Below are 12,224 nucleotides of genomic sequence, written 5' to 3' on the forward strand. Positions count from 1 at the left end.
ACTTGCATCCAGAAAACTAGTCAACTTTCAGTACTCGGTATTCGTATCACAGATCACCTCCTTTGGAATGATCACTAATTCGATATTGCCAAAAATGCTTTTAGGTGCTTAGGATTTCTTCGACAGTGCAAGGAATTTTTCTTACAAAGTCTTCATTCATCCAAAACCTGAATATAACTTCCATATTTGGTCAGGTGTCCCTAAAACAAGTTCAAGTATTTTAGACAAGATCCAAAAAGAGCTTTGAAAATGATAGGCGATAGATCTATAACGGAAACAATTACGTCACTCGAACACCGCCGCAATGTTTCATGCCTTTTGTTGTTCTACTGATATTTTTATAAACAGTGTTCTGTCGAACTAGCCAGTTGCATTCCCCCCTCAAACAATTCAGCCGTAATACTCATACTTCAAAGAATGAACATCAGTTTAACCTTAAGGTCAATTTCGGACATATTATCAAGCATAGAGATTCCTTTTTTAACCGCACATCGAGAATGTGGATACTTTACCCACCTCTGTTTTTTCCTATCATTTTGATATTCAAACTTTAAGACTAATGTGCATCGGTATCTTCTCTTTAATCCTTCCCTATTTTCCTAAAGTTTGCACTTTGTTAAACCTTTAAACATGTATAGTATTTTTAATGGTATTAATAACCCCTTGAGTGCCCGTTAGTTATACAAAAAAACTAACCGAAAAAATTGACTCGAATTAAAAATCAAATTCAATTTTCCTATTTAAACTTTTATTTCTTTCCTTAATTTTATATTTTTAACTTAAAAGATTATATGGTTTGAATTTTATCAAAACTTTCTAACATTTTTGTTTCCTACTAAAAACATAAAAAAAATTCAAATGTTTCAAAAGCATATCACACAAAGCTGTGTACTGTGTGTTGCATTACGTATGCTTTATTGAGCTCCATTAAACTCCTGACAATTCCCATTTCTATTAACACATCACACACACCACGAAGTTTTGTTACATTTTATTCCTTTTCCTCATCGTCGTCGTCGTTGTTTTCGTCGTCCTGAATGACATGATGGTGTAGTGTATGCTCTTTACACCGTAGGAAATATGTATATTATAAAACACTGACATTCATTGCATATGCAACGACAAGGATGTTTTATTTTGTGTATCCTTTTTATTTTCTCTTGAATTGTGCGGGTTGATCCCTTTCAATTTTGTATATGTATGTATAACAAAACCAAACTATTTCACTGATGGTATTTCCATATAGCGAAGAAGATCTAGATGCTTCGTTTCGCAGTACTGACAGTGCCAGGATGTTTATTGTAAACTTAGTGTGACACAATGTGGTAAAGTAGCTACCTACGAGTTTGAGTAGAGTTGAAAATACTATTGTGCGAAATGCTTTTGCAGTTGCTTAAAATAACATTTATTCCCTCCTAGAATAAGAACAAAAACCGGGAACAGCGCCAAAAATAGAATACATACGACCGACGTGACATACGAAGAAATCCCGGCCCCGACCCGATACCAAAAAAAAGGAGTAACCCTACATTAGTTACACCATGTGTGGCTGGGATGTTTCCTCATCCTATAGCTCATAATGTCTGCTTGGTTTTGGTATGGTCTGGTAATTGGGAAAGCAAGGATCTCCTGATGAATGTGTTATTCCCTTAACAAATTATATGCACGTACATATACGAGTATGTGCAGGAAAGCGAGAAATTTCCTTCAATCATTTGAATTCGCAACATTTGTAACAGAAAACGAGTAAAATACGGCAGGCAACATAAAGTTTATAAGTTGCCGTTTGGCAATAAAAGCTTGCAACTCGTAGTTAATAGTCAATGAAACTTACTTTTTGGCAAAATAAATTTACACAGTAAGGGATTACAAACTTCATCAAAAAATCCCCAAAAAACATATAAATTAGACATTTTGGATAATATTTTACATATGGAGAACTTTTTAAGGAGTTTCCAAGAATATAATATGCAAAGGTAAGGAAACATTTAACAAGAAAGTTCTCATAGTCTAATTTTACTTGAAATTTTAGACGGAAAGTCAAAACTTGACACACCAATGATGAAATCATTAAATTGGCAATGTATAAGTCCATGACTCTTTATTTTACTTTTAAAAAATCACTTTGGCAAGCCTAGTGGGAGCTACAATTTTGAATACAACGCAATTTTCGCAGCTGTCACATTTAATTCTTTAATTTTTTCACATTTGACAAGAACAAACTAAACTATCAAAATATAGAACGATACACAATTGAACTTGAAGTTGTTAAAATTTATTGTCAAAATGTCCGACAGTCTTGCAGTTAGTTAAAAAACTGAAACACTTGAAGTAAAACTGGTGGAAAAATCAAAGGTTTTGGGAAAAGATAGTGATGTGAGAAATCATAAACCTGAACGACGCTCAAGAATAACTGTGAACATTGCATAGATAGGATGTAGTGTTGACAAAGTTTGTCTACTTCTTGTCGATTTTCGGAGTTAGACATGTAGCAAACACTGCGTTATTTTGCATAAGGACTTAAGGTCTAAAGTTGTTGTATACTTATACTTATACTATGATGCTATATATAAACCTGTATATAACCTAGTTAAGTATATACCTATTGTCATTATAGTTAGTAAGATTTAGACCTTCATCGAATAAAGACCTTTCTTCTATACCCAGTATACTTAAACTAGTCTTTTAATATTGAACTATATATATAGATAAAACATGGTGTCAGATGTGTTAATATTTAATTCAATTAGATAATGTATTTTCTTTGTCGATCTGTAACATAAAATTAAAAAAAAAAAAAAAAAAAAAAAAATGACCGACCCGCCAAAACCAACCGCAAACATGTATGCAATTGTGAATAATATTACGGCATCCATTTCACCACTCAACCTTAAATCCACGAATCTACCATCCACGTGGAAGAATTGGCTAAACCAATTTAAAATTTTTCTTCGAGCATCTAATCTGGAGGACCAAGGCGATAAACGAAAAGTCGCACTACTACTTCACTACATGGGGCCAGATTCTTTGGAAATCTTCAATTCCTTCAACGAGAACCTAGACGTCGTGAAGTATGACAAATTAATTGAGAAACTGGAAGCCTACTTTCTTCCCAAAGTCAACATCGTCATGGAGCGTCATAAATTCTTCACAAGGTCACAAAAAGATGGTGAGTCAATCGACGAATATATCACAGTCTTAAAAAATCTGAGTCTGACATGTGATTTTAAAGATCTAAGGGAGGATTTACTCCGTGATATTTTCGTATGTGGGTTAAATAATAATTTTTCAAGCATCAAAGAAAGATTATTAAATGAAGGTGGCATAAAATTCGACAGAGCCATCGACATTGCAAAAACGATGGAAGCAACAAAAGGGCAAGCTCAACAGTTGCAGCTAGCAAGTAGCAACAACAGCAACAACGTTATCGCCGCTATTCACCGTTCAACGTCAAAGTCACAAAATCACCATCACAATAATAATTCGGCTTCGTCGCTCTCCAACAAAAATAATATACACTCTTCACACAACAGCCGATCGTCATCATATGTACCAAGCCATCAAGTACATAACAATAAACAAAAGAGTTCATCGGCATATGAAAAGCGCTGCTACAAGTGCGGAGAAATACATAGAAGTAAATGCCCAGCTCTGGGAGTGAGGTGCAACAACTGTAAAAGAATGAACCATTTCGCTAAAATGTGCAAAAACAAAAAAGCATACATAAGAAATGTCGACGTCTCTTCTGATTATGATGAGCTTTCGGACGACACAGCCCAGTTATTTATTGGGATGGTGCACATACAACAAGCTTATGCAGTTTCGTCGTCATCAGAGCAAGTAGATCGATGGATAGTGCCTATTCACATCAACGGTACATCTGTGCAATGTCAAATAGACACAGGTGCACAAGCAAATATAATTTCAAAGCAGCTGTTCGAAAAAATTTGCAGTGGAGTTAAAGTAATGAAGTCATCCACAAAAATCATGACATTCAGCAGAGAAGTTCTTCCAGTCATTGGGTATTGCAACTTAAATTGTCAACACAGAGGTCATCACTACAAAATTCTTTTTTACGTGCTGAATTTAAAGTGTCAAGCTATTATTGGTCTTCAGTCGTCTATTAAACTTAATTTAATCAAAAAGGTAGATGAAATTAAAAATTTAAATTCTTGTAATACTAATTTTGATTCAAAAGATTATATTTCTAAATTAAGTAATGATTCTATTTATTCTAAAATATTTTCTAAATTCAGTGATGTGTTTCAAGGGTTAGGTTTACTAAAAAATGAGTGTCATTTACAAATCAATCCCGCCGTAATTCCAGTGATAGACTGTCCGCGAAAAATTCCATTTAGTTTATTAGATTCCCTTAAAGAAGAGCTTTTAAGAATGACGAAATTGAATGTCATAGTCAGGGTCGATGAGCCAACTGATTGGGTTAGTTCAATTGTTCAATTGTCTCGATCCCAGAAATCTTAACAAGGCGATTCTTCGGTCGCATTTCCAGTTCCCCAGCTTAGATGATTTCAAAGCTAAACTGAGTGGAGCAAAATATTTTACGTCGCTTGACGCCAATTCCGGTTTTTGGATTATTCCACTTGATGAGGAATCATCGAAGGCATGCACTTTTATAACGCCGTTCGGGAGATATAGAATGTCATACGGCATAAAATGCGCACCCGAAATTTTTCATGCTCAAATGGTCAAAAGTTTTTCTGATATAGAGGGTGTGATGATTTTTATTGATGATTTCTTAATTTTTGCGGACACTTTGAATAAACACAACGAAATTTTAAATAGAGTATTAGAGCGAGCGCGATCAATAGGTCTGAAATTTAACAAGTCAAAATCAAAAATTTGTTTAAATGAATTAAAATTTATAGGTCATATTTTTAATAAAGATGGAATCAAACCGGATGATTCTAAAATCAAAGCGATTTGCAATATGCCACGACCAAAATCTGTCGCAGATTTGCAACGATTTCTGGGAATGGTTAATTATTTAGGTTCATTTGTAAAACATTTATCTTTTCAAAATTCTAATCTTCGTCAGCTTTTAAAAAAAGAAATTCAGTGGCATTGGACCGATGTACACGAAAAAGAATTTCTTAAATTGAAAGAAATCATTTCGAATGCACCTATACTAACATTTTACGACCCAAATAAACCTCTTACTCTTTCAGTCGATGCATCTAAAGGTGCAGTAGGTGCTGTCATATACCATAACAACAGTCCAATTGCTTTCGCTTCCGCCACTTTAACCGCCAGTCAGCAAAATTACGCTCAAATTGAAAAAGAGCTTTTTGCTATTTTGTTTGGTTGTGTCAAGTTTCACCAATATGTCTTCGGCAGGAATGTGATCGTTGAAACGGATCACAAGCCACTTGTGCCACTTTTTAATAAACCTTTGCATAAAGTTCCGGCAAGGCTCCAAAGATTTATGTTGAGATTACAAGCATATGATCTGACCGTCGTTTTCAAGCCTGGAAAGGAGATGTTCACGGCGGACACTCTTTCCAGAGCAGCTTTACCTGAAAGTACATTGACAGATTTCGATAAAGATTTATCTCTGCATTGTGATCTTTTGATCAGAAATCTTTCTGTGTCTTCTTCAAAATTGAAACAAATTCGGGATGAATCTTTAAATGATCCAATCCTTTCCAAAATCAAAATATATATTCAGTCAGGGTGGCCTTCAAACAAAAAGTCTATAGAAAAAATGGCAATGCCATATTTTAGTATCAAAGATGATTTACATGTCATAGACGATGTTATATTTAAAAATAATCAAATAGTAATACCCACTTCGCTTCGACCAGATATTTTAAAACTCATACATGAGGGTCATATGGGTATTCAGCGCTGCAAAAGTCTTGCCAAATGTATAGTGTTTTGGCCTTGTATAAAGAATGACATTTCAAATGTCGTAACAAATTGCGAAAGTTGTATGCGCTATAGAAACTCAAATCAAAAAGAAACTCTATTCCCACATGAATTTATTAATATTCCTTGGTATAAAATTGGAACTGATATTTTTGAATTTGACAAAAAACTTTATCTATTGGCAGTCGATTATTTTTCAAAATATATCGAAATTGAACTTCTTAATAACGGAAATTCCAGTAAGTTTGTAATTACTAAATTGAAGTCGATATTTGCACGACATGGTGTGCCAGCTATTATGATTTCCGATAATGGTCCACCTTACAACTCGAAAGAGTTTATTAAATTCTGTGAAGAGTGGAATATTGATCATAAGACATCGTCACCTTACTTACCACGTTCTAACGGCCTAGCCGAAAGATCAATTCAAACAATTAAAAAACTTTTAAATAAATGCAAAGATTCTAATACCGATCCATATGTCGCTCTTCTTCATTACAGAACAACTTCTAAAGGCACTTTACCTTCTCCGTCTGAATTGCTTATGTCAAGAAAATTAAGAACAAAAATTCCTGTGTCCACAAACATTTTAAAACCAACTTTAGTTAATGTCCACAAATATAAACAGTTAGTTCAACAAAAAACTCAAAAAACACAAAGATACTACAATAAAAATGCTCGAGACTTGAAACCAATTGAACCGGGTGAAAACATTTATTATAAGAAGAATCCGACATCTGTTTGGATTCCAGGAAGGGTAGTGGAGGTATGTCAAGAACCACGATCTTTTATTGTTAAAGGTGAAGACGGAACTGTAAGTCGTCGAAATCGCCAACATATTTTGAACATAGATCCGAATTCGAATACGCCTAATATTAAAAAGCCTGGTTCAACTGAAAATGACATTCAATCAAGTTATAAAAATAACCCGGAATCAAATAATAACGAATTTTTAACAAAAGAATACAAGACTCGTTTTGGAAGGAAGGTAATACCACCTGATAAACTTAGTTACAACCATACATAAAAATACATGTAAGAGATACTCAATTTGTAGTTTTAAATTAATACATTATTTTGCTTTTGAATATTATTAAATAATTTTGAATAATTTAAACTTTTATCTAAAAAACCGTTATACTTAAATTTAATAGTTATAATTAGTATTATTATTGTTAAAAAGGGAGATGTTGTATACTTATACTTATACTATGATGCTATATATAAACCTGTATATAACCTAGTTAAGTATATACCTATTGTCATTATAGTTAGTAAGATTTAGACCTTCATCGAATAAAGACCTTTCTTCTATACCCAGTATACTTAAACTAGTCTTTTAATATTGAACTATATATATAGATAAAACAAAAGTTTTCTTTAAATTCCTTTTATCGAGAAATCATTTTTAGTGTTGTCAGGAATGGGAGGGACCTACAATTTTAGGCCGAATCCGAACGGCTAGTTTGAGAAAGAACATTTTCATGACAAGAATTACTCTTGAAGGATTTGTCAATTATTCGCAAGATGCAGTACCCGCGAAAATTATTTTTTTTTTTTTAAATTGAGGTGGCACAGGCAGCGATTGAACCCAAGACCCCTTGCATGACAGTCCAACTCACTGCCCATCATGCCTCGGATACTGTCAAGAAGAAAAAAAAAACTAAGAGGCCAAATGTAATAAAAAATGTTAATTTATAAGAGAAGAATATAATTATAAAAATTTTAAAAACATAAAGAAAATTGAAAAAAAATACAAAGTTTATTAAACTCCATTTATCAATAAATTTTTGATTTCTGAGCTTTCTTTTGTAAAGAGCAATATTTCGAAAAGAGGTTCCGTTCGTTTCAAATTCGAATATTGTGAGGCAGTTTATTAAAAAGTTTAGGTGCTATAACATTGAAAAAATTCGAGTAGTGGATTTTGTTAATAGCTGGAACTTTAACTAAAAATTATCCATTTATCCTCAAGTTGTACAAATTTGAGTATCGAATGGCGTAAGTAAAACCACAACGCATAAAGTAAATGTTAAGTACTTTATAAAAATAAAGATGTGTTAGGGGTGAGATACGAAGATTTTTAAATAAAGGCCATGTGCTGATAAATCTGTTCTACTTGCAGATAATTCTTATTATATGCTTTTGAGACAAAACAAGAGGTTCAAGTGTATTGCAATAAGTGCTTTCGCAACAAGATATACCATATTGCAGCTTCGAGTAAACGAGTCCGTAGTATATTGTTGCCAACAAGGATTTTGAGCAAAATGGTCTTAACATAAAAATGTTTCGAGTAACAGATATCAGTACTGTTTTAATTGTGATGTGTCTGCTTTCCAGTTTAAATTTGTATCAATTAAAATATCCATATATTTAAAACTCTCAACCGACTCTTTTTTAAAACAAGTAGATGAACAGACAACATTTTTGGTCTAGTTTTTCTCTTACGAGTGTGGGTCGACATGCAAATTTTCTTACATTCTGCAGAGTGAAAATAAATGCCGCAATCAATCCTTAATAACTTGCTGATTAAGTATAATGTATTTTTGCTTAAATCTTTGGTAATAAGGATATCGTTTACATTTTTTATTTATTTTAATAAGTAAACTTTCCGTTTCCATGGCTTAAGTCGTTTGAGCTTACGGATTTTATTAAACCTAGACTTTACTGTAGTTGTTAGTTCTTAAATGCATTTGCAAGACTTTAACGAAAATGTCATAAGTTTATGATGGATTGGGTTCTCTTTAGACCTCGTCCCAAAACTCAAACTGTAAGTCTGTATTTAATTGTTCAAAATGAATTATTTCTTTGGCTAGAAAGGGTATGTTATTTTTATTAGAATTTTGTTGGGGTCTTAGACCTTTCAGTTCTAAACTTACCAAACAATGGTTTGTTATTTTACAATCCATCACCTCACAAGATACTATTCGCTCAATCTGGGTATTCAATCTTAAAAACATATGTTCTAAGCACGTTTGGGATTCAGTTGTCATACGAGTTGGTTCATTTCTATTGGTTCCAACCTGTGAGACGACATTAAAAACATATAACTTTCAGTGTCTTGATTATTATCTAGAACTAGCTGACCAGGTAGACTTCGTACTGCCTCAATCGATAAATAAATAATTGAATAAAAAAAAACATTTTTTTAATGAAGCATGAAGTTTCATTATTATTTTCGACACATCATGTTTCTTACTTTAAAAAAAAAAAAACAGAGTTTTCCTGAAATACCGGCTATTTATAAGATTTAATTTTTTATTAACAGACACACACTGTTATGATACAGTTTGTTAATCAATTTAAAGCTTTCTCATAAAGTATATTTTTTGTTTTGTTTTGTGGTACGTAAATAAACAAAGAAGACGGTTTATTTATTGTTTATAACTGTCCATGCGCGAAACAGAGAAACTCCAAGTTGATTCCGCAAACTTCTAAGGACTGTCCTTGCGATTTATTTATTGTCATCGCAAAGTCCAGACGTATTGGAAATTGTAAGCGTTTAAAATCGAATGGGATATCCGGTATACGCGGGATCAAGACATCCTCTCTTTCGTATATTCCTTTTATGATTGTTGCCTCAATGACGTTGTTCATCAGCTTTTTTCACAGCCAGTCTTGTTCCATTGCATAGTCGGGGTTTATTAATGTTACGCAGCATGACGACAACTGATCCTACTTTTAACTGCAACTTGTGAGGTGGTAATCCAGGCAATTCCAGTGAATTTAAAAACTAGGTGGGATAGTTGACTAGGTGGGATAGTTGACTACGTCATCCTGGTTGATAACGGTGTCGATTGATTTGAAGGGAACCAACAGTCCTGGAAGAAAATTCTTAATGGTCGCATTGAGATCCTCGACATCTTTATTTTTCGCTGTTAATATTGCTCGTTCACCCAGCCAATTATGGTTATTGAACTTTTGTGCTATATCTGGGAAAAAAACTCTGAATAAGCTCCTCTTTTGAATCTGTGATGTGACAGAAATCTGTGGGTTATGTGAAGAATCCGGTCGAGGTATCCATTGCAGCTTTATAAAAAAAATGTTGCCCTCCCTTACAAAAGTGACTACCAGCTGATTGATTTACTATGGGAAGGCCAAATTGTTTTTTCATATTTCGACCTATGTTTTTTGGAAGAGGTTGTTTAGTTTCATGAGCACATTTACCTTCTTCAGGGTTGATACTCCCTCCCGTTACACGGTGTATATATATTTTGCCTCCAGCATAACATAATCCAGTAGATTCACCAGTGTATTTTAACAAATTATTTGCATTTCCCCAATAATAACTATTTTTCGGCATAATTATCAATTACCGAGCAGGAGCACTGCGTCTGCTCACAAAGATAGAATAACGTTACCATGATCACAATATCGTCAATCGTAATACTTTTTTTCGTGTTCTTATTCTTATTTTTTTTTTTTTTGAGCTTACCTTTAAGCTATAAATCTCCGTGTTCTGAAGTGCACCAGAATGATTGACATATTAGTTGGTTATGAAATCTAATGTCAAATATTATTGTTGTGTTCAGAAACTTAATTTGTGACAAAACTTCAGATTTATCAAAGTTAAAAAAATAATCTGATACAGTTACAACTAAAGTTAGCTAAAATTAAGTTTCGCGAAGCCGACCAAATAATTTGGAAATCAGTACTACTAATAGTTTATTACATTTTTGTCGTGTTCGCGATTCACTTTTGTTTATTTTCGGAACGCGACATTAGAACCTCCAAAGCATACGCTTAGACTATTTTCATAGATATGAATGAATTTGAACTTTATGCAGCTGTTATAAATTGCAAGTTGTCTCTTTGAAGTTAGGAACACAACTTAATTGCTTAGACAAAAGTGAGTAATTATAATTTAATATGAATTTTATTGAATAGCAATAAAGTTCAAATTGACTCTAGAAAACATTTGTATGGTAAATAGAAAAGAGCTGTTTTTAGGGTTTTCCCAGAAGTTATCAGGTTTTTTCTCGCCTTTTAAACCTTCCCTATACCTCCACGAACTTTTCAAGACTAAGATAAGATAAATCCGTTCAGCCGTTCTCGAGTTTTAGTGAGACCTTCGAAAAGCAATTCATTTTTTTATACATAGATATCAATATTTAAATCCCTTAAAATTAATATTTTTTTTGTTTTGTTCCAATAAGCAGATTATTTAAATGTTCTAAGAAAACTCTTGCCTAGATTATTCTCATGTAGCCGATAAATACAAAACATTTCAAAATGTTCATTAGCTACCATAAAACTAATTTTCATAGTATCAGCACTATACTCATACTAATATTATTTACCTGACATTAGTTTGCAACCGAACTATTGCAGTTGCCAAAGAGTGTACTACTCAGCAAATAAATGTACAGAGCAGAAAACACAGCACCTTGAGCGACTAGACTATGTAAGGTGATAACAACACAAGACCTTAATACAAGACAGAAGGATAGAAGAGAAAGAACAACAGACAGAAAGAACACATGACAACAGCACGCGGTAGGTTTCGAGACGGTCCTCCATCTTTCTACTAACCACGCTCACTGATGCTTGATTTCTGTGATCGATGGGAACCGAAGCTTTATCAGTGACTAGGCCGTTGTAAAGCCTCTCCAATGTAAATGTCCTTTTTTGTGTTGGTCTGTCAGTTTGAATTGATATTACTTATTAAATGCGGCTGTTACTGTTACGGAGAACGTATTGAGCTTACGAGCTATAGTTCCTGATAATTCAGGCCTAAATAAAAAAATATTAATGTGGCTGAGTTTATATTCAACAAGCAACATTTGTGTCTTATTTAACAAATTTCTGTTAGGATTAAAAAATTCTTTAAAAATAAAAAGCAAACGGATTTCAACAAGGCTCAATTCTTGTTTATTTGACAGAAAGTTCTGTAAATTTTATGGTTACCATTCAGAAAGTTTTGTTGTTCATTTTGGAGTTCCCCAAGGCAGCCATTTGGGTCCAGCTCTTTTTGTATTATTTATAAACGATCTTTTATCATTTCTTAAGTATTCAAAATATGTACCTTTGAAAAGATAGTTATCTGTTTTGTCTTTGGGTAATGGTTTTAATGGTATAAATCTGTTCAATGTCAACTAGGTATCTATTTTTGGTGTCTTGTTTGATAAAAAGCTTGAATTCACACCACCACACATTAATGTGACGTTCAAAAAGGCTAATTCAAAAAAGGTTCATTAAATTTGTTTTAAGAGTTCTAGGTTTGCATAACCCATTGAAGTAGCCGTATAAATATCAAATATCAAACCTAACCTGGAGAAAAGATGTTCTTATTTTCATTTGCTTATCTTTTATCTAATAAATGGATTTATCGATGCTTTGAA

The 12,224-nt window shown here is 33.2% G+C and overlaps 2 protein-coding genes across 2 annotated transcripts in view; one reads left to right on the forward strand and one right to left on the reverse strand.

Moving 5' to 3' along the window:
- Nucleotides 1-12,224, reverse strand: part of LOC129942787 (myb-like protein AA) — an 89,920-nt gene that overhangs the window by 25,491 nt on the left and 52,205 nt on the right. The window lies entirely within an intron of this gene.
- LOC129942788 (uncharacterized) lies at nucleotides 3,595-7,217 on the forward strand. The gene is made up of 2 exons (XM_056051857.1): nucleotides 3,595-4,146; nucleotides 6,388-7,217. The coding sequence occupies exons 1-2, from the start codon at nucleotides 3,682-3,684 to the stop codon at nucleotides 6,397-6,399; spliced, it is 477 nt and encodes a 158-aa protein (XP_055907832.1). The 5' UTR covers nucleotides 3,595-3,681; the 3' UTR covers nucleotides 6,400-7,217.

This window comes from Eupeodes corollae, chromosome 1, assembly GCF_945859685.1.
Source record: "Eupeodes corollae chromosome 1, idEupCoro1.1, whole genome shotgun sequence".
Taxonomy (NCBI): domain Eukaryota; kingdom Metazoa; phylum Arthropoda; class Insecta; order Diptera; family Syrphidae; genus Eupeodes; species Eupeodes corollae.

Coding starts and splice junctions, on each gene's coding strand:
- LOC129942788 (XM_056051857.1), top strand. CDS start 3,682: ATGAACCATTTCGCTAAAATGTGCAAAAACAAAAAAGCATACATAAGA.